This window comes from Aplidium turbinatum, chromosome 1 (assembly GCF_918807975.1).
Source record: "Aplidium turbinatum chromosome 1, kaAplTurb1.1, whole genome shotgun sequence".
Taxonomy (NCBI): Eukaryota; Metazoa; Chordata; class Ascidiacea; order Aplousobranchia; family Polyclinidae; genus Aplidium; species Aplidium turbinatum.
Window position 1 is genome coordinate 25,571,983 of NC_137472.1, and position 24,406 is coordinate 25,596,388.

Genomic DNA, 24,406 nt, shown 5'->3' on the forward strand with positions numbered 1-24,406 from the left:
ATTTTAACAACAAGGGGAATAATTCATTATACGGTAATACCATAGGCATAGACTATTAATGAAAACAATTTAATTTCAGGGGAGTGAGAGCAATTCTCTCCAATTTTAAAAGTAAAAGTGAAAGTTCCGATTTTAAATTTAGCATAAACTATTCTGTCTATCAGCAGTCGAGTGCAACTGGAATTGAGGGCGATTGACACGTGTTTCGCCCATGAGGCTGGGCTTATCAGAATCACACCACTAATTCATGCCACACATTTTGTAAGGATTCAATTGACTCACAAAAGCAGTGGTTGAGAAATATGTGGCATGAATTGATTGTGTGATACTGATGAGCCCAGCCTCATGGGTGAAACACGTGTTTATCGTTGTCAAGTCTTGCTACACTCGACTGCCGAGAAACACCTGTTTTTGGAAAAATCTTGATGGCTAGTGTAGAGGTTACACAATACACATTACACATTTCACAAGTATGGTTAGCGAAACACAATGCTCGCTGTTCTATAGTAAGTAGTCAGGTAGTGCTGATACCACGAAGATTGCTCCTTCTCAACATAAACTATTATAATACTATATTTGTGTGACATGTTAGTCTGACGCGATTGCCGTCCATCCTTTTGCGCACTGTTTAGCTTTATTATGATTCAATAACGTTGACCAAACAACTTGAAAGTCACATGGCAAAAGCTAAACACAAGGTGAATGTCGTTTGTTCAGGATTAAATTTGTCGAACAATCAAGCAACAATATCACCACAAAACAAATTAATAAAGAGTTTGAAAGAAGTGCTCATCAGTTTTTATTACTTGTTGGAATATTTTTCGTAAATTTAGTTTCACACACTCCTGATAAATAGCTTGAACAGTTTTGCGTTATAGCTATAATGAAGTCACAAACACGATCCAAACTTGTTGCAACGAGTTTGATGTGTCTGTCCTTAAAGTGCATTATTCTAGCGCTCACCCAAGGATTTTCTATTTTAACCAAATTTTCTAATTTTTATTCCAACAATTTGGTGCTGCTGAACGAAAAGCCATCGTTAACATACATTGATCAAATGCACACCCCCGAAAGTTGAACCACGGTGGCTAAATTTTGATATTTCTTCATTCACAATGGTAAAGTTTCAATTTCATTATTTGTCCCTGCTTTCTGTAGCTTTTCTTACACTGTTTGTCTATAAAATATGCAAAAAATTTTTGAAACATTATTTTCTTTACATATTTGAAATAAATCTAGTAATTACAATAAATTTAGCAACAAACACTGTGTGATTATCTTGTTTAGCTTTTGACCTTACAGCGATTTTATTAAACCAAATTTAAGGGAATGAGGCGGTGGTAGGGGGGTTCGATAACCACCATATTTTTTTGGTTGAATTTGACCTAGAATGGCCACCAGCCCACCATTTCTCAACAGCACAAGTTAAATTTCCAAAATGAGGGGGGAATCATACCACCCTACTCTACATCTTACCAAATATCCCAGACAAGCTTGTTCCTCAATGTTAAATAGACAATCCACAATCTGACTCGCCATGTCTGCTACAAGATATTTTGTGAAACTGACTTTTAGGAATTTGAACAAAAGTAGCTTGTGCATTCACAAACAGGAGAAAACCTCCAGTTTTCTGATAAAGTTGTTAACACGCTTTCTAAATAACAGTAACAAAAAATATGAGGGAGCCAGACCTGTGGTGCCGCCCCTTACTCTAGCATAACCAACGCTAATGTACACATCCGTGGTCACTTGCTAGTATATACCAATGATGATGATGATTATGTGCCTGATCTGATACAGACGTTGGCGATCATGGTCTTCCAAACTTCTCTGTCATTTGCCATTCGTATAAAATCGTTCGTTTTGACTGTTGTGTTTGTGGCCCATTGATTCAAGCTGTTTAAATAAGTTAATCTTTGTCGACCTCTGCTTCTTTTTCCCTGTATCATCCCCAATAGAGCTAATTTTTCCAAATCTCCATGTCTGTGAATATGACCTACAAATTGCATCTGACGCCTTCTAACTGTTGTTATTAATCTCCTTTCTGCATTTGCCAATTTCATAACTTCGTCATTACTCTTCTTTTCAGTCCAAGATATCCTCAACATCCTTCTGAGAAACCACATCTCAGCAGCCTCTAGTCTTTTCTTCATATCTTTACTTATTGTCCAGCATTCACATGCATATGGTCGCAACTTCACACATTCTTAAACCAATTTTATAATTTTGGTATTAAAAAGACGGCAATTAAATTTTCTTTACAATCTTGTCAAACTTGAAGTGTATCCAGGCCCTAGGCTTGTGTGGACTACTTTTTAAAATGTGGGCCTGGAGAGCAAACAATTTGCTGCCTACTTTTGAAAGCGCGGGAAACTTTTTTTGAGAGTGAGTAGCAAGCACAGACAGAGCGAAAAAAGTCGCTTCGCACGTTACAGAATTGGATCATTGCGCTGTCAATTCACACTAGGCTAATATTTTAACAATCTAACTGTGATACATTGAGGTGGGCAGTAGCGCGCTACTTTTGTGGTAAAAGTAGCGGTAGCGGCGCTACTTTTTAGTTAGAGTAGCGGCGCTATTTTTTTCCAAAGTAGCGGTAGCGGAAGAGGCGCTACTTTTTTTTAGTTGCACTCCTGCTACCCGCTACTTTTTAATTTAAAGTGAAAAAAATACTCGTTTTTTTGGCAAGACTGGCGTGGTCAAGCAGCTATACAATCGGTTTAGTTGCAAAGTTTCGGGTTTTTCTAGCTGACGTCAACTTCTTCAGCGAATATCTCCGTGTAATGACTAATGAAGCCTATCTGCCAGGCTTTAGACATTCTCCAGGGCGAGTCCAAGGCGTATTACGGAGTCTTGCTTCCAACCATTACAATTTGCGTGAAGAAGTTGACCGAGATCAGTGATCTTGTGACCTGTGAGGAGTTGAGAGTGAAAGTCCTTAAAGGGGTGGAGAAACGATTCAACAAGTGCTTCAACGACATGAAATGCGTTATGGCATCATGTCTTCATCCCTTCTTCAAGACGTCATGGCTACAATTTCTGCACTACGTTTCCACGGATGATGCTGACGCACTGCAAGTTACTGCGAAAAAGTCAAGACAGATGTAATTCGACTATTGCAGGAAACATCAAGCCAGGTTGATACCGCGAAGAGTGACACCAACACCAGTCACGACTCCCAGGATGAATTTGTGTGCCAATAATTACACGACACAAGAGCAACAATGTAAGGCTTGGAAATGGACAAATTCTGTGAAAACCATACTTTACTTTAAAATGATATTAAAAAAAAAATAACAAAAAACACCTCTAATTTTTTTCTTTTTTGTAATAAAAGACTTCTTTGACTATCTTACAAAAAAAATTTTTTCACTCTACGTGGATTCCCACAAGGCTCTTTGGGCATCTTTTTGCGACCACCCAAAAACAATAGAAGTTGCTATAACTTTTTTTGTGATAGTAATACACAGAAAACACTTGCATTTTTGGAATCCTCACCCTTAAAAATAGTGAAATTGAATGTTTGATCACCTCTCATCATCAGGGGGCGCAGCAAATTACATTTTTATGTTTGGCAACTCATCAGCGCCACCAAGTGATCAACAAATTTCAAAATGGCATATTTAGTAAACCGGTTGATCAAATTTCATAATTTTTTTTTTGTTGCATTCACAATTTCATGCACATCAACATATTTAAAAAAAAAAAATTCTAAGAGGGGCGGGTTGACTTTTTGAAGAAAATCTGTTGAAATATAATGGAATGACTCTGTTACCAAATAAAAAATCATCCCAAACTACTGTTGGCACTATTAACGTAGAAGGAACACAACTCTCCCAGCCAAAAATTGTAGCCGATAACTTCAATAACTATTTCTGTAAAATGGGAAAATACTTGGTCGATAACGTTGAACCTAGTAATGATTATGATTACCTCAAGTACCTGAACAATCGAGTCCAATCTTCCATCTATTTCGAACCAACGAATCAAAATGAAGTAGACAATGAATTACGTCTTTTAGATATATACTAATAAAGCATCTGGTTATGATAATATATCTCCATATTTTATCCGACCTGTATCAAGCATTATTTATCGCACCTCCTTTGACAGCTTTGATCAACTATTCATTCACATATGCAACTTTTCCGGACAAACTAAAAATTGCCAAAGTTATACCAGTTTATAAGTCTGGTAACAAACAAAAGGTGACTAACTATCGACCTATTTCGTTGTTATCGTGTTTCTCTAAAGTATTCGAAAAGCTAATATTTAAACGGATTTCCTGTTTCATTGATAAAAATTCTGTACTCATTCCTACGCAATATGGATTCCGTGCTAATCGCTCAACACATGCCACTCTCAATATCATCAGCACTCAGCACTTCCTACGATCACATGAAAACCAACGATTTTACAGGGCTTGCTTTTTTGGATCTAAAAAAGGCTTTCGATACTGTTTGCCATAAGCAACTCTTGCACAAACTTGATCACTATGGTATCCGGGGAGTAGCAAACGACCTTGTCTCATCCTATTTGAATGGCCGTCAACAATATGTTGAGATTAACAACTACTGTTCCACACATCAGTTTATTGAGTATGGCGTTCCGCAGGGATCTACACTAGGCCCATTGCTCTTCTTGTTATATATGAATGATTTGTCCAATAGCTTATCATCAATACCAAAATTGTTTGCCGATGACACGAGTCTGATTGTCAAAGCTGAAAACTTAACTCTGTTAGAAAACAAGCTCAATTCGGATCTAGTTGAAATTAATAGCTGGATAAATGCCAACAAGTTAACTATCAATGCTTCTAAATCAAATTTGTTAGTAATTCCGCCAAAAAAACACTACAGCAACCTTGATAAAATCCATGTTCTCTACAACGATGATAAATTAGAAATAGTTGACAATGCTAAATAAATATCTTGGAGTAACTATTGACCATCAACTTTCGTTTAAACCCCACAATCCACACCGATGATCTAAAACCGAAACTTGCTCGGTCCGTCGGCATTTTGTCTACATTGAAATCTTTCTGTCACAATCAATGTGCAAGGCCTCGCGTCGGCCTGCTTTGCGTCTTGACAGAATGTGCTGTTTTCATTATAAAATTCTTGAGCGGTATGTTATTATCGGTCAATGACCAGTAGTAACCTCTAATTGTGAAGTCGTTGTTCTGCAACGTAATTCTAGATCATTCTGTATCTGGAACGTTCTGTTGTTTTCACAATTGCCAATATCGTTTGTCATGATGTCACAAGGTTGTTTACGAATGGACCTCTGATTACGAAATCTGTATTATGTAACAGTCCTCTACTCCTACGTGACATTCTTTAGACTTCTTTAAACTTGCTTGTTTATGCCGCTCAATGCTACGTGACTGACAATGAGTTTGTGTGATGCAACACTACGTAACCTTCTCGAAGTTACTAGACCAAACAAACCTTTTATAAATAGTGGTGTAATTTGCGTAATGGATTATTATGATGATTATTATTGAGTTGGTTATGAGAGTTGTGTTATGAGTTGTGGATTGGTAGTTGATGCAGAAATTATTGGTGATTGAGACTTGAAGTAATTGAATACAAGTAGATGAGAATTGGTGCTGATATAAATTGTGTTCGAAATTAGAGTTATTTGAGAAGCCGTTCGTTAAAGTTCTTCAAGAAGTCAGATTATCATTTCACTAGTAGAATTATTCGACGTTTAATTGACTGCTTTTCGGTTTGACCCATTAAACCAGTGGTTCTCAACGGGGGCGGTACCGCCCCCCGGGGGCGTTTTGATTTTGTAGGGGGGCGGTATGATTACCTAGGCTTAAGGGGGGGGGGGGGCGTTTTGATTATTAGGGGGCATTCTGGTTTAAACCATCTAGGCTACTGCCCAGCGTAACGATTTCGTCAAAGATCTCGTATCTTCGTGGTAGCATTTCCTACCTCATACCTGGTGGAAAAGGGATTCAGCTGTGTTGTTCTGCTACCTACCAAACAGAAAAACCCACTTGACATATCCATAAGAGGTTATCTTCGAATGTTCCTCACTGGCTTTACACCAGATGTGAAGAAACTGGCACTTTCTCACCAAGCCCAAGGTTCACACTGACTACCAGTAGGCCTGTATTGTTTTCATGCTCGCAAATATATATTTGCTTTTCAACAAATATAGTTAATAATCTCTAAAATTGTTACAGCCTGTTTCACCCTAAAAGGGGCATCATCAAAAGGTCCTTATTCTAATATAAATATAATTCTATTTGAATAAGGACCTTCTGATGATCCCCCTTTTTAGGGTAAAACAGGCTGTAAGGGTTTTAGAGACTGATAACTAGCCAATATTTGATGTAATTCACTCTGCTTGACTTTTTGCTTGGCATTTAAGCACTTTTGTAGTATTAATAGTATTTTTTTTTCGTTTTTCGTAATTAGGCCTAATCGTTTTTGTTGGGGGGCGGTAAAATTTTGCTAGTTCATGAAGGGGGCGTTGGGCCAAAAAAGGTTGAGAAACACTGCATTAAACTATGTCATTGAACCTATCCAAGTCTTTTTCCTGGTAAGAGATAGAAAGAAATCGTGACATTCTTGGTGACAGGAGCGGGATTCGAACCCGTGCCTCCATCCCGGACGAGCCCCCAGAATGTCACAATTTCTTTCTATCTCTTACCAGGAAAAAGACTTGGAAAGGTTCAATGACGTAGTTTAATGGGTCAAACCGAAAAGCAGTCAATTAAATGTCGAATAATTCTACTAGTGAAATGATAATCTGACTTCTTGAAGAACTTTAACGAACAGCTTCTCAAATAACTCTAAATTCGAACACAATTTATATCAGCACCAATTCTCATCTACTTGTATTCAATTACTTCAAGTCTCAATCACCAATAATTTCTGCATCAACTATCAATCCACAACTCATAACACAACTCTCATAATCAACTCATAATAATAATCATAATAATCCATTACGCAAATTACACCACTTTTTATAAAAGGTTTGTTCGGTCTAGTAACTTCGAGAAGGTTACGTAGTGTTGCATCACACGAACTCATCGTCGGTCACGTAGCATTGAGCGGCATAAACAAGCAAGTTTAAAGAAGTCTAAAGAATGTCACGTAGGGCCGAAGGTTGTAGAAAACACGTTACATAATACAGATTTCGTCATCAGAGGTTACTTTAGGTCAATACCCGATAATAACACATCGCTCAAAATTCCATAATAAAAACAGCACATTCTGTCAAGACGCAAAGCAGCCCGACGCGAGGCCTTGCACATTGATTGTGACACTTTCATTCCTCCGAAAACCAAACTTCAATTAGATCACTCGCTTGTGCATCTCCATATACAATACGCAATAACAATATGGAATTCCACTTTTAAGACATATGTCGACAAACTCCAAGCATTCCAAAACAAAGCAATAAAAATCGTTGCAGGAGGTAGATTGTCGGATCATGTGACTCCATATTTCAAACAACTAAATGTTCTTAAAATAAAAGATTTGTTCAAACTCGAAACTGCAAAATTAATGCATAAATATGAAAACAATTCTCTGCCATGTACTATTTCTAATTACTTTAAGAAGGCAAAAATGTTCATTTTCGCAATACCAGAAAGGAATTGACAAATATAAAGGTGTGGAAATTTGGAACTCAATCCCGTTGGAAATGAAAAAAACACACCTAACTCATTTAAAAATGAATATAAAAATTGTCTACTATCGTGTTACTAATATGTTGATGGCTTCAGGCCTATATAGATTGTAGATCTCTTATTAACCGATGTATATTGTGTTCATTCAAGCAACTATATGTTTCAATTCCTTTGCTTCGCTTCTTTGATTGCTTCTTTTATGTTTAATTTATTACGGTACCTTTTCTTTTGTTGAGGGTGGCTGCTTGAGGGTCCACGTCTTTTAGGTGCTGACAGTTAGGCGCTGGTCAAGTAGGCACGCACATTGTGGCGTCTGGATATTTAGGTGCTGAGCACTGTGGCGCCTGTTCATTTAGGTGGTATTCCTAGTAAAGTCTGCAGATTGTATCAGCTTGGCAGGTAGGGTAATGCTTTTCACACAAAATGTTATATTGAACAGAAAAATATATTGTGTTTTTTTATGCGCTTGTTCGGCATTTATTTGTTGTTAGTTCAGGTTTGCGTGGACGAAAGCTTTATCAATAAATTATTAATGAAGTTTCCGAACATGACTGAGTTCACTTTTAGTTTAAAAGTCAAATAATAACTACACTAAATATCAGTAAAAAATATAAAGTAGCCTATATTCAAGCGGGTGGTAGGCTTGAGTAAAGAGTAACTTAGTTTTCCGTCAAAACCCTGACTAGGTTTAATAACGAGCAAAGTCGCACCATTATACTTGCAACTTGTAGCCAGGGTTCATATGCCCTATAGAGATGTATTCATGTTGTCTCACACGTACTCGCAAGAATTGCCTTACCTGCCAAGCTGATACAATCTGCAGACTTTACTAGGAATAAGGATGGGCAAAACAGAATTAATTAGCTATTCTAGAATACTGAAACCGAATATAGAACACAGACATCTACCGGTAGTCTAGAATAATTGACCGTTTTTACCATAAACACATTTTAATGATTTTACAAAAACAATGAACATCACAAAATTGTTTATTGCAGTGTAACAAATTTAGGCTTTTTAAATGTTCACCAGTCAAACGGGATCTCATCTTGGTGGCAGTTAGTGTTGAGCAATATATCGAATTAAAATTTTCGATACGGCACGATAGGCTATCTTTTCAATATATTCAAACGATATTTATTTCAATTTTGTTCAATGTTTTAACTATCACAGCCCTAACTCGTAACTGCAAACCCTTACAAAAATGTTGCCGAGGCCAAACGGCAAAAGTTGAAATTGCCTCGGCAATTGCTTTGAACGTTTATTACAAAAAAAATTGTACCAAAACATGTAAAACGAAAAATATGCATCCACGTTTTGCGGCTTTCGTGCTTTGATACCCATCCACACGCCTCTTTCGCAGAGCTCCATCAGGGTGTTGACTAAGGAACAAATCTATGGCTGTGGCATAACAACCGGCAGGAATGTCTTAACCCTAACCTTACAAGCGCTCGTGTGGCCTCGGCATTTTTATTACCGACGCTAATTTCAAAGACTGAGAAACTCTTTTCTTAATTAGAACAAAAATATCGAAAAGCATCGAAATATCGAGTATTTTTTGAAATATCATACCGTTTTTTTTCAAATATTGCCCAACACTAGTGGCAGTTAAACCTGCACTTGAAAAACATCTCTCTGAAGAAGCAGATGTGGCAGTTTTGACAAGAAAGATCTCTTTAATGCAAACAACAAAATTCGTACGTTTTTCCTATGCCAGATTGCACTAAATCGATAAACAATTTTACTTTCGCTGCAGCGAATTCGTTGCGACCAAACGGAGCGGTACGAAATTGATCGTTAAAGCGGTTTCAATTATCCGATTTCATATGCATTTTGAAACCGGTTAGGCTTCACAACCAGTTATTCTATATTCGGTATTCTACTTTGCCCATCCCTAACTAGGAATAGCACCTAAATAAACGGACGCCACAGTGCTCCGCACCTAAATATTCTGACGCCACAGTGTGCGCGCCTATTTGACCGGGGCCTAACTGTCTGCGCCTAAAAGACTTGCTCCCCTGCTTGACTAGAAGACCTTCCAGGTCACTTCGCAGCCACCCGTTGCAGTATCCACACATTCTATGAGATCATTTGTATTATTTGACTTTGCTTTGAATGTGTGTATTTATACTTGCAACAAAAATAAACGCCAATCAATCAATAATGCTTCCTTATCATTGCATGCCCATGGGTTATTGACTTGAACCTTGGACATCTGTTGATATTTTTTGGAAGCTGCAAAGTAATCTTAAAACTTTTAACTTAAAACTAGTAGCTGTTTGATAAAATAAATCAACAGATGTCCAAGATCACCAAATGTCAAGTCAAACAAGCCATGGGCATGCTATGATAAGGAAGCGTTGATCGGATTAGTAAGGATATCGCATCAAGTGGTGAGATGATGTCCATGCAAGAGGTCGGCCGTGGTCAATTGTCCAATATCCAGTGACAGGCACGACAGGATGTCATGTACTCGTTTGAGATACATATTGATCAAAAACTTAGGATTCTTTCATTTGGTAGCCTAAGACATATTTCAACAACTTTATAGAAAAATGTGAAAGGTGCAAAGTACATTGCACAACAAAATGTACATTTGTACAGGATATCTTCATATTGACTATTTTCATGACTCAGTAACAATACCGTACAGAATTAGTAACTTTTACACACTGATTTAAAACAGGAACTAACCGATTCACCGTAACAATATATTACTATCAAACATCGCTACACTCGACTACAGTCAATTGCTAAGAAACATATAATTTTAGAAAAGTCTTTATGGCTAGCATGGAGGCTACACTGGTATGGTGAACCAAACACAATGCTCGCTGTTCTATTGTGAGTAGTCAGCCTTACACGGACACCAGCAAGATCGCTCCTTCTAAACAGTGCACACTGCACAATGCACATCCTTGGCAACACCTGGTTTGGTCGTTTTCTTTCCGCAAAAGTAAAAAAATAATTGACTGGGGAAAAAAGTGGTCAGGAACTCTGTGGCATGAATTAGTGATACGATACCAACAAGCCCAGCCTCATGGGCGAAGCCCACTGTTTGTCACTGTCAATTCTTGCCACACTTGGCTGCTGAGAAACAAACTTATATCAATTTAAAAAAAAAACGTTTGCCAATGAAATACTTTGCTTTTTAAAATAAAGAAAACATATTACGCCACAATTACAAAGCTTGATTTTAAGAGATAGTTCATTTTTTTAGATTTTTTCTCTTCAGCCAACCCTAGTCAACATGCCTCAGTCTGTCAACACAACTCACCAAATGAATGATGCCTGGTCAAATAAACTACAAAACTAATATAAAAAAATTCTTTCCAAACCTGGCGGCATTGATATTAGTACAGTGTATACTAACTGCAAAATAAAAGTAGCAACTAACCTTTGATTGACCTTTAACGCAGTCATCAGCAACAGTGTATGTTTTACTGTCCTTCTTGATGGAAACCTGAACAAGAAATCCAGACTCAATTAGACAGATATCAATATAAAGTTTTAAAAAACTGTAGCAGAGTATCATCTAGATCAGTGTTTTACTTTTTTACTTTTACAAAACTTTTTTAGTTTTGTTCACCCCTAGCATCTATCTCCAGATTTCATTCACCCTTGTCTCATTTTATTTTATTTTTTAATTTTATTCACTCTGGGGTGAATCATTCACCTGATTAAGAAGCACTGCACTAAGGATTTGTGACCATGAACTACCACATAGGGCAGTGCTTCTTAATCAGGTGAATGGTTCACCCCAGGGTGAATAAAATTTTTGCAGGGGTGAACCAACCAAAAGGGGTGAATAAGAGTGAACCGTCAGAAATGGATGATAGCTTGCGAGCAGGCCGGATATTCCAGGTGTTCAACCTGTTCAGTGAACAGGTGAGAATTTCCAAAACAAAATCAATTCTAAGTTTTTCATTTTTTAATCAAAACTACCTGTAATTGTTTTATATAAATTTCAATATTTTTTATTGTTTGATTTTTTAAACTAATTGTTTGATGCTAACAAAAATCGAAACAACCTAAGTCAATTTGTGCTGTTATATATAGACAAGATAGTCTTATCATATCATGAGACAAGGGTGAATGAAATCTGGAGATAGATGCTAGAGGTGAACAAAACTAAAAAAGTGTAAGAAGCACTGCCTTAGTGCACCACCCTTATATTGCTGTGGCTTTGTAGTGTCAAATCTAAAGAAGTTGTGCTAATTGTCGATTGTAGTTCACTGGATGAATGCTGCGCATGGAAAGGTTTTTGCCCACTTTGTTTGCTAATGGACGAGCAGTAGGCTATAGGCCTATTAAATTGTATACTGACTTGTCTTCTTCTTTTCCTTTTTTTTTTTTATCAAAATGTTGTTGCAAGTGGAATTCAATTCCCAAGTAGGATAAAATTGAAATTTTACTATTATTGTGTTGATTTCTGAAGGTGTTATCATTAATTGCCTTTCCCAAGGGCATGCATAACAAGTGAACTTGCCTACTTTTCTCCACACTGCATTACTGTAGATCTGAATACATTCATGTACATGTACAGTAGAGAGCAATAAATACCATTTTTAAACAGTTTGGTATGAAACGGCTAAGGTTCATTCCAACAATCTGCTGCATTCGAGGTACGGTAATAGATTGGTTGTCTGCCACAAAATATCACAAATATTTTTTTCTAAAGGGCGTTGTAAGCCTAAAAAGGTTGGGAACCACTGATGTATTTAGTAGATTCAGAGAGTTGTTCTTGTTTAACAACAACACATTTTTCAGTGTACTTTGTCATAGTGTAGATTTATAATGAAGTAAATCTTCTATTGGCAGAAGCTCAAATTTATTTTGACTATTTTAATTATAGACTAGGTTGCAAGGCATTGTCAGATAGGGATCAGGATAGTCTGTCGCAGTCGACCTGACAAGGTCTGTTACAATTTGGTGCAGCTCATACAGTGCTTCCGATTCGAAGACAGTTTTTTTTTCGGAGCAGACCAAGTTGGTGCAGTCATTCTTAAAACCTGTGACGGCTTTTGTTTATTAAGAGAAATTGTAAGGATCAGCTGGATAGGCAGTTTCCATGTGTTAAACTTCTGATATCCACGGAAATGAAGTGGTTTATGTTGTAATTGTTTCACAATGAAGTAAATGTGAAGTACCGGTAGTTGTTTTCTTGCAGGTACATTAGGGTGTGACAGCCGCCCTAACCTTTTCAGAATTTGCCTACCTTTTTTTTGGTGGTGAGGTTTTACCTGTATAAGATTCCTGTAAAGTTTCAAAAAAAGTGGTCAAGGTTTAGAGGTGGCCCGTGGCCACTAAAGTTTTTGGGGGGTACGGGATGTATTTTTAGGGGCGCTTTTGCTATATCTCGGCTCGTAAACATGATAGAAGGTCATGCTATAGCTCAATCAATGCAGAATAAGCAAATTTGTATTAGACTTGTGAAGAAACTATTTGCCTAAAATGTTTAGTTTTTGAGTTATTTGAGAAAAACCTGTTTTTGCACAAATTTTGGGAAAAATTGTTACATATGAATTGAATATTTTATCATTTTCACTTTTTTTTCTTCTTAGGAACACCTGGAGAAGTACAGAAGCTGTAACTCTTCAAAGTTAAAACCTAAGTTACCTCATGTTTTGCTTTGTTAGAAGCATAGAAACTGAACACTAACATTGTGTTTACTGTTAAAGGGGTATTAAAGGAAAAACCTGACTTGGCGACTTTCCATGTTCTTTGTGTTTAATAGGCTACCATAAAACGATTTTCAATAAAATTTTGCCCCATTGCGGTCTGACCACCATTGCGCGCGTGGTTTTGTCTGAGCTGTCAAAACGGGAATTTGCGTGAGCAGCGAAGCGTGCGACTGTACGGCCTACGTCATAAAAGCTGATCGAGCAATATTTCTTACTGCGGGCGATTTAACTGTATGGTATTCTCTCATTAACCTGAGGTTCTATGATTACAAGCGGTGGTTTTTATACTTGGAGAATGAAATAATGTTTTGTCTAGTTCAAATATTGCATTCAAAGAAATGGCATACACATGATTTTACACAACCAACCAAATCTACATAGGCTGCTGTGTAAATTCACGCTCATCTGATCACATAGGCTACATTTCTTGGACCAACAAAATGAGCGATTTTATGTAGATTTAACAGGACACTAGGACAGTGAATTGCTTTTCATAGTTTAGTGCATTTTTCACTAGGTGCAGACTTACATATTACTAAGGCCATTTTAATTTAACCTAAAAAAAATCTTTTTTACTTTATTTTTACTGAACGGAATTGATAACTTGGAAACAAACATGGCAATAGCAATTAGCAAGTCAAGTCAATTTATTTTGTTTCAACAGCGCCATATATTAACAAACAAGCAGAGTAAATGTAATCATGCATGTCCAATTGTCCATCTAGCATGTCTTTCATCCGTGCTGTATCTATCTCACAGTAGCACAAAGCTTGATGTTGCTCATCCATTGCCACACAGTGATACTATGAACATCTGTTGATATAAAATTGGTAATAATTAGGGTGATTACTTTTTCACTTGTCAAAAAAATTCATCAAAATTGTAGCGTTAGATCAAAAACACTGTGCTGCGTTAATTTTAAGGTTACTAAAGTATTGACGGTTCTTAGTGTACATTTTGATGCTGAATCCAAAACTGTTATCCGTTTTCTTCCATCAGGTCTAGTTTTTTGGCAAATTGCATTTGAAATTTTCGACAACTGCTGCTTTCAGCGTCTTGCGATTGAGATTTGTGATGTCATAAAAATGATTTAGCAAATGAATTAAGTTTTGATGAAACTTCAGTGACACCACAATGAGAAGAACATGACGAATGCACCCGATGCTTGAAAAGGTAAATATATGAACTGGTTTTTACAGGCTGCGTTAGTGTGCAGTTAAGATGATAGTTATTGTATTTTATTTGGAAATTAGCTATGTAAAGACTTATGTGCACTCAATACTTTACCACGTCAGTATATTTGACACGTTTGTGTAATAATGATAAGTTTTGTTTTTACAGTACAATGAGAAAGTGCAAAAATGATGCAGACAGGTTCTGTTATATAATGTGGCAAGGTCACCCTGCATAGTCGCCAAGCAAAAATTATGCAGTTTGTTAAGAAAGCATATTATGAGTATTTTGGAGTAAAACTGGGCGATCAGGACAAGGCATTTGCTCCGCACATATGTTGTAGAATGTAGAGCATTCGTAGAAAGCTTGAGATTATGGAGCCTAAAGAAAATAAAGAGCTTTCCTTTTGGTATTCTTATGGTATGGAGAGAAGGAAAAGACCATGTCACTGATTGTTACTTTCGCATGACCAACTTACAAGGTATGCTGATACTTGTACTGTAAGGAGGCATTTTCATTTAATGTTTGATTTAAGAGTAACAGTGTTCTTTTTCATTTCAGGAATAAACTGGAAGAACAAACAATATGTGAAGTACCCTGATGCTCCTTCAGCCATGAAACCAGTATCACATGGCCCTGGTATCCCTGTTCCAGAACCACCTGGAAAAATAAGTGAAATGGAGTGTTCTTCATCTGCATAGAGCGAAGCAAGTGAACAAGACACATGGGATGCAGAGCAAAGTACAAGCCAACCCAAGCCTCTTACACAGCTTGAGCTGAATGACCTAACACGAGATTTAAATCTCACCAAAGAATAGAAGCATAGAAGCCCTGATTACGAAGCACAGGTTAAAGAGCTGCTTGAAAGCTTTCAATCTTTGGAGCCCGGATGTCTGTGAAAATGCACTTTCTGAGTTCACATTCGGATTACTTTCCTGACAACTGTGGTGACTACAGCGAAGAACATGGAGAGAGGTTCCACGAAGACCTTCGCCAGATGGAAGAAAGGTACCAAGGATACTGGGACGTAAACATGCTTGCAGATTACTGTTGGTGCTTAAAAAGAGATCTTCCCAATTCCACAAATAGAAGAAAATCTTTGAAGCGACAATTTTTGTCAGCATAAATCATTTGTATTTATATTGTTATTGTATTTATCGTCGGAATATCATCATGTGCGCACAACGCTTTCTGTGTTAAGCTATTTTGAACACTTCGTTTTTATTTCACACATTGATGTTGGCAAGTATTTCGCATTTAAAACACATTTGTGATGTTAAGTGCTTACGTGTCTTTAGTGTACATATTAACTTCTACTGTTAGGTTGATCGCCGTTGAACAAAACTATGTGTTAGGAAGCTTTCTTGGTTAGTTGTAAGTGCCTTTATTTCAACTAGGTGTCATTATATTTTTGTAGTATTTAAAATTGCTGTCATTGCAAAAACCTTGCATTCAAATAAAAATACCATCTTGCGAAAATTGACAACATGCATGACCAATTAAGCTACCACAGAAATTAGTTTCTCTGTGCACAATAATGACCAAAGCTAGCATAATTAAATATGTGATAAAAAAAACTTGACCTGATTGAAAAAAACTGGTTGCATTTTTGACTTCAGCGCAAAAAATTGATTCAGAAACACTTAAAACATCTTTGACCTTTGCGAAAAAATTTTCAAACGCAGCACAGTGAAATTGTTCACAAAGTCAAAATTATTTACAAACTGCATTGTCGTGGTGTCGTAGAGGTTGCACTGTCAGTGAATTTTTTTCATTTTACACCTTGTAGCCTACTTTGGCGCAGAGGGATGGTGTAACGGATAAGAATTGGACTCACCGAATAGTAGCAGACCCTCTACATGTACAAGTATGCGAAACTACCAGGAATAACCTATCAAGGCTTTGTTAGTCCGAGGATAAAGATTCAAAACCAACCAAACCTGGTTCGACTCCCGGCTTAAGCTGGTTGTTGAAAGCATCGCTCACATCTAGCTAGGGTGTAATAAATTGGGTAGGCATAATTGCTGCAGGAAAGGCGGCCGAGAGAAAGGAACTGGCCACCTTACTTTCCTTAGTGCCAAAGGCTTAGTACAATGAGTACCTATCTTCTCATACCCAACACTTGAATCAAGTATGGGATCACATTTGCCTTTTTAGCTTACTTTATACTGGTGTAAATGGCCCATTGTCTACTTATTGTGAATCATAAGCCATTAGGTGAAATAATTAGGTGAATAAATTTTTGATAGGTCGTTTTGCGGCAGCTGTGTTGTACAGCATTTTGTACAATGATGGGTAATTTAACTACTTGAGTTCTTCATACGTCAAAATTTGTCAAAAGTTTCAATTTTTAAGCAAAGAATAATTGCCCTAGTATATAATAATTCATTGCATAGGCTACCGGGACGGGAAAATTCAACTTTGCAATATAATTAGTATTAGGCAAGGTAAACTTAAGAGCGTTAAGATTTCATTTTCTTATAATTTCAGTTGCATTTGTAAAGTTGTTTTCAACGTGTTGTAGGTTCAAGGCCTTACAAACCCATAGGGAAATGCAATGCAAAGCTGAGCACTTATCCTGGTACGGTCGGTGATTTAATTATTTTATGTTAAGTAAAGCTAAACGAATGCAGTATATGATGTCAAATATCTAAATTTGCTTACCAATCAGTGTTTCCCACTCGATCCTTCTGCTGAGAAGCGTCAGTCACATCAGCAAGGTAAAGCTGATTGATCTCTGCCTCTGTGTACTCAGGCTCAAAACGATAGGGTTTAGGTTCCAGCGTACTTTCTTCTTTATCATCACTTACTTCTTCAACCACAGTACTATCTTCCTCTTCGTATTGGAAACCAAGATTCAAAAATTCTCCAATATGACACAAAAAAATTATAGTAACCTAAAGCACCTAAAAATTGACAACTGTATAAACCACGCATACAATAATGATGTTATAATTAAATTAACTTGCGTTCTTCTGGTGACTATAGGCTACCATACTAGGTTGCGGTCTTCTGGTAACCTAGTAGCCTATAGTCACCAGAAGAACGCAAGTTACTTTAATTATCAAATGCCTGGTGAACCGTTTCACTCTGTTTTTAATGATGTTATAGGCCTAAAGTGAATTGAATTCATTCAATTTTATTTTTTGCTGCTGGCGCAAACATGTACAGAATGACAAGTAAACATACGACTTTGACACCAAGCAATTTTGTGAAGTTGGTTTTTGTCGCCGAAAAGTGCTTCAAACTGTGGTTTAGATTTTTGATTAAAAAATGTTTCTAATTCATCACGAAGATCAAAAACACGTTTCCAAACTTTGCCTCTGAATAACCATCTCACACTAGTGTGAAATAACAAAACATTACTGGATGTATCCAATTCACTGCAAACTTTTGAAAATAGGCGGCTGTTTAAAACACTAGCTTTTACAAAATTCACGACACTTACGCTTTTCATTGTATCTTGGAATTCTTGTGGCAAAGTTTTCTAACTAATGAAATTCTAAACTTTTCCGAAGGCCTCAGGTGACCCCAGGCAAATTGTCAGGTGACCCCAGTTGGGGTCGCGACTCACATGTTGGGAACAGCTGCACTAGGTTAATGGCCTTGTTGTAAATTAGGCCCTGGGGTACCGTACAGGTTATCAAAACCTAATTCTGTAATTCTAAATAAATACAATAAACCATAAAATCAACATTACTTCATTAACTTGGTGTCTTCTATAAGCTGGTCGCCAGGAAGAAGTCAAATGTGATCTTTCAACTGTTGCACTAGTTTCTGGTGGAGAAGGAAAGATTTAAGATGGACATGCACCGGGTTTCAAGTCAAGTCTTTTGGCATATCCCATTTGGAATTGAAGAAAATTTTTGAAGTCTGCTTCTTGAAAATGCAGACTACAAATTCTGTGGTGTGGTTTTGGTCCACTCCAATGACAAGTTGTGGTGTTGACAAATTTATTCCATTTCCTTTTTTTGTGTACTGTCTTTGGGAAACCCAAACATACTAACTTTATGCAATGCTGTCGTGTCACAGCCAAGCACAACACAAAAGTCAGGCATAGTATTTGCTATGATGCAATATTGTTTCTACAATAGTCAAACTATGATGCAATATTGATTTTATGGACATTTAATTTTTAGCAATGCTACTAGATTTATACACTACCGTACCTCACCTTTCTAGTAACATTGCTACTATTACTCAAAGAAATATCCTAGAAACTTAAAAGACGTGTAAAACTATCCTGCTAAACTCCTTTGAACGCAACACGTCCGAACTTTGCAACCCAGCGCGCGAAAAGACTTTTGGTATTGCTGGAGCTCTTGGCATTTATGACGTATAGTCTAGCAGTGTTTCCACTTTTTGGTCATTTTGAAAAAAATAAAAAATAAATGAAACATTGGACTTTGGGCCTTGCCAGCGTCATTGAAAACCATTTTTTTTTGGGAATTTTTTTAAAAATGTATTCTTGAGTGTTCAGTTTACGCATTTTAATGCTTAATTCCAGTTTGAAAATTTCATTGAATATGCCTTTAAGGCAATTTTTATGGTGGTAAGTGCTAATTTATATTACATGCTATGTCACAGTTTAAAGATCATCATCATCAACCAATTTTGATTATACAGGCCATGAATTAATCCTCATGTCAAGGGTGTGGCCTGTCTGTCGAGAACGAAGTCTTCCCCTCCACAGTCCACATCTCATTTATTGGGTTGGCAGAGTCTATGTTCAGGGCTACAAGGTCATGTTTTACAAGTTCTTCCCAAGAAAGTTTTGGTTTACCTTAACCCCGCTGTGCTGCGATGTTAACACATCTGACCTGTGAGATCCAGCTTGAGCTGCGCTCAACGAGACCAAGCCATCTCAGTCTGCCTAATTGGAGGACTTCACTGATGTCTTTTATTTTGAGCTTTGATAGAAGTGTCCCAAACTGGATGTCTTCAGGCTTGACTAGGTGAGTCCATCTTACCATCAGAGCGATGGCCAGCAGATATGAGGATCAAGAAGGGAATGATTGTGAAGATCTGCTATGAAGCCCTAGCACAGGGATTTGTGAGGGATGATTAATTGATTATGAGGAGCTAGTCAAACTAGTGCTTTTGTATCTTGGTGAGGGAGCTGAGACCTTTGGAGGTTTTCTACATCCGGGTGCTTGTCACAAAGCCAGATGGATGGCCAAGATTTTATACTGCATAAGATTGTTCTTCTCACTAAAGTTATTACTAGAGATCTTCCTGCAGGTTTTATATGTTCAAAGCAACAGCTAAAGAAACTCCAAAAATTTGTTCAGCTTGTTGTATATTGATAATTCCTATGTGCCATGGTGGCTAACCGCTTTTGTGTCAACTTCTGCTCCTTGCAACGCACCTAGAACTTATCAACGTCAACGAGTATGAAAGATCGAAAGCAGTATGGCCAAAGCAGCTCTTAAAGCTCTAAAGGGGCACATATGATATCTTAGTGAAGAACTTATCCCCCTCACCCTTTTCGATAGCAGTGTGTCTGACGGGACAAAGCAGAAAATTGTTCAAAAGCTGACAAGCTTCGAAGATCCTGGACATTCTTTGAAAAGAGAAGCAAGTGATTTGGCAAACCCTCCTTTCCTTCCGTTGCTACAAAACCAACAGATGACTTGAGCTCCTTTGTTGGAGAAGATTCTTGGAGCTTTTTCAGAATCTTGAGGATTGACACGACCTTTTTAAGTGTTGGTGTTGTCGATTGGTGCCAGAACGGCAGCTACTGTGAAGCAAAGAAACGGGTTTCAAATCTTTGTGTTGTTAATGATGCAGCAGAAAGGGGTGTCAAACTGTGCCAAGACTTTATAGACACTACTAAGACAGAAGTTTCATTTCAAAATATTCTTCAAGTAGTTGAAAACAGCAGAAATTTTATGCCCAATCAGCGTAAACAATACTTACATCCATCTTGGTGTTGGTTTCTTACATTGTGATTTTTATCATCGCTGTTCCTTGCTCTCAAATGTATTTTGTTAACTAAACATGTGAATTCATCATTTCATTGATTTTCCATGTGTTTTAACCCAAGAAGAAAAGGTGCTAAGAACATTTTTTTCACAAATATGCAAAAAACGGGTTTTTCTCAAATGACTCAAAAACCAAACATTTTAGACTGAACATTTGTTCACAAGTTTGATATAAACTTGCCTATACTGCATCGATTGAGCTATAGCATGACCTTCTATCGTGTCTACGAGCTGAGATATAGCAAAAACGCCCCTAAAAATGCATCGCGTACCCCCCAAAAACTTTAGTGGCCACGGGCCACCTCTAAACCTTAACCAATTTTTTTGAAACTTTACAGGAATCTTATACAGGTAAAACATCACCACCAAAAAAGGGTAGGCTCTGTGAAACCAAGTTTTAAAAATCATGGGGCGGCTGTCACACCCTAAGGTACATCTAGCAACGATTATAGGTTAGGTAATTATTGCTCGTGTCAATGAGCTTGTGTTGTTATTACGAGAATTACGTTGCAAAACACTAACTTATGAAGGTGAAAAATGTGACACTTCACATCTACATGAAACTGTTGTTTAGCTATACAACTAGGCTTTAACTTACAAATAATGTGTTAGAATGTATATCACACTCAGTCACTCATGAATATTCTACAATTACAATTTTTTAAATAAACAGATGTCATCATGGTATTTCAATGTCGTCTCCATGTAGGCATTTATATCTTTACTATGAAACGTTGTTTAACACTTTGTCAGGGACGGATTTAGAGAATGAAAAGCCCTAGGCTATTGCCATTGGAGACCCCAAACTTCCACCTTAACAGCCATAGAAACAAGTACTTAAAAAAAGCAGTGATGTCATAGTGAATTATATTAATGATGAAGAAATATGCACGCAAGCCAGAAAGGCCCATTTCGGCGAGTCCGATTCGGCTAGTCCGATTCAGCGAGTTCCCTATTTGGCGATTTTTTTAAATTTTTAAAAGGAAATTATCGGGTACCGTAGCCTAATTATCAATGCCGTTCTCACATTGTTTTAACGTCGCTAAATGTTGAAATCGTGCAGAAAAAATAAAAATGTTTCAACTATTAAAATAAAATTCGTCATGTATAGGTCATTCGTCATGTTTATTGTTTATGTCTATAAGTTAGTACTTTTGAATTGTTAAAATGATTAGTTTGGATCAACAAATGTGTGGCCTACAGCTTGGATTGAAAGGAAATTATCAGGTACCCTGGCCTAGTTATCCCTACAAGCAGAAATTGCCGTTTTTACATCGTTTTAACGGCGGTAAATGCTGAAATCGTATAGAAAAGAGAACTTTTGCTGACCAGGAAAACTTCAAAATTATGGAAAAGAAAAGAGCGAGTTTTCTATTATTCAAACATAATATTCTGCACACATAAAGCGTAGTTGAATCTTTATGGCAATAACCTACTGGCAATCTGACATGTGGAGTAAAAAAAAGCTATTATCATTTAGGTACGGTAATGTAAATCTTTTAATAAAATTGTAGAATTCTGTAGGAAAATCAATGTCGTAAGATCATAAAAATACAAAAAATAAACATAAAATAAACAATGATAAAAAATAGCCTAAATAATTTCATATCAAAACTTAAAAGCCATTCATAGCTAATAGCTATGGGTCTGCTACTATTCGGCTAGTCCGATTCGGCTAGTCCAATTCGGCTAGTTCCCTATTCGGCAACAGTCCAATTCGGCTAGTCCGATTCGGCCAGTCCGACTCAGCTACAGTTTTGAATTGTATTTTGTATTTTACTCCACAGCATCGTTTCATTTGCATTCCGATAAAGAAAAATAAATTGAAACGAAAAAAGAAACGAGAAGAATTAGGACACTTGATACATCAAAATTTCAATTCTAAAAACCAACGAGATAGAAAGAGATACAAGATGAGAAAGATCAAAAGAAAACAAGAAAGTCTTAGGGCGGAATTCAGATTTGCGTCTCAAAGTAAGTCAGTGTTATGCGTAAGTCAGACTTATATAGGCCAGGCTTATACGAGAAGCTTATTTGCGATGCAGAAACTTGACTTACGCGTGACTTATAAAAGACCGTATTAAGCCTCTTTGTTTTCGCGCGAAAGAGACATTGCTATAGCAACTCTTTGGTTGAGGTAATGAAGCGTGAAACTGAAGGCTGTAAAGCTGAGCTACATTCCTGCTGAACCACCAAATAAGGCAATGTTGTGCTTTAAACTCACAACTAGAAAAAAGCACTTTTTTATGATGTTGAAATACGTTATAGTTGCATCAGTAAGTCGTTCGTTAACTAACGTAGATGCCAAGTAATCCATGACGCAACAGATCTAGCACAAACAGTTCATTCACAAGCAAGGAATACTTATTTAACAATGAAACAACGTAAAACAACGTTATGCCAATATGCACATGGCTTTCATTTACAATAATTCATAAATTTGAAAGAATCAGGTTACTCAAGTTATTTTTGATGCCTAAATAGGAAAGTTTTGACTTTGCTTGCACATCATGGCCAGGATTGACACATGATGCGCGGATTTTTGACAACAGCATCATTCGAGATAAATTTGCGAATGGAGAAATTGATGGAATCCTATTGGGTGACAATGGGTATGCACCGAGAAATACGCGCTACAATTCTGCAAACAGAACTTTGACTAATCCCGGCCAAGTCGCCATCGCTTCTCTGGAAATGGCCAGTTGCAAAAAATTGAAGGCTTATCGATAGCTGCAGTATGGGCGGTCAGGCCTCGAAATTCACGGCAGACACGGCTGTCATGTCCGCCGTCACAGCATGTGATGTCCGCGGGAAGTACCATCTAGATCGGTCATATTTGTCCGCCGAGAAATCACACGGGAACTAGCGATACAAATCGTCATTGCATAGTACTAACAATTGTTGCGAGAGTATAATTTCCCGCGCATTCTAGCGCGCATCTAGAAAATGTGAATACTGTATCTCTCACCCAGACAACAAAATCTATCATTCTTATATTAATTCAATGTAAACGCAGACGTTGAATCAATGTAAAAAGGATCAATTTTGTTGACTGGGTAGCTTCCATTCAAGCAGGAAAACTTTCGATTTATACGTTGCTTCAACGAATGATGACATTGAATCATCGTAACAAAGGTGAATTCTTAGCTAACAATCGATGGGAGTACCGGTACTTCTACGCTAATCAGCGCAACTTTGTTCAAGTTTTACGTCACAATGTCTGGCTTTGATCTCCGAGTAATATTGATAAGGCAAGGTTGGTTACAAAATTAGATTATACGAGTTCGGTAGGCTATTACAGCAAAATTTGTTAAGTTTTGGTATTACAATAAGAAAAGACCCAGGGAAAATTCACTTTCGCTCACATGACACGCAAAAATAAACTTAAAAAAAAGCCTGTGAAACGTTGCACAGCAGAAAATAATAGCATTAATGTAGAAGTTTTTCTGACTCGTGCCCAGAGCATTGTGACGCAAGAAGCCACACGACCTCGTTCAGTAGAAGTTAATCAGTTATGCGGCGTTTTGAGCAGGTACACGGCGCTTTGACTCTTCAAGCGCACGTCTTTCAGAGTGACTTCGATGAAATTTTAAAATGCATTCTAAACCGTAGCTATAGTTCTCAAATGGCGAAGAATTTTCGAGATAAAGTGATTAAGCATGACGATCGACGCAAAAACTGGTGTGTCCGCCGTGAGACTTAATTTGTCCGCCGAGATAGCTGCTCAGACCGGACACGTTTGTCCGCCGTCAACAAAAACGAATTTCGAGGCCTGGGCGGTATTGCATGCGGTCGGGCTGTCAACGTTTCGTCCTTTTTAAACAATTCAAAGAGTTCCATAGTTGCAGTTTTGCTAAGATGGAAACGTTGACAAAACTGCTTGTCGTAAAGTTGATTAAAAAGATCTGCAT

At 37.4% G+C, this 24,406-nt stretch overlaps 1 protein-coding gene across 2 annotated transcripts in view; it reads right to left on the reverse strand.

The window, feature by feature from the left end:
• Nucleotides 1-24,406, reverse strand: part of LOC145771391 (uncharacterized) — a 126,741-nt gene that overhangs the window by 56,998 nt on the left and 45,337 nt on the right. For both annotated transcript variants that reach the window (XM_082583154.1, XM_082583161.1), the window contains exon 3: nt 11,052-11,117. In XM_082583154.1, coding sequence (XP_082439280.1) covers nt 11,052-11,117 — 66 coding nt within the window. The remainder of the gene's footprint in view (nt 1-11,051; nt 11,118-24,406) is intronic.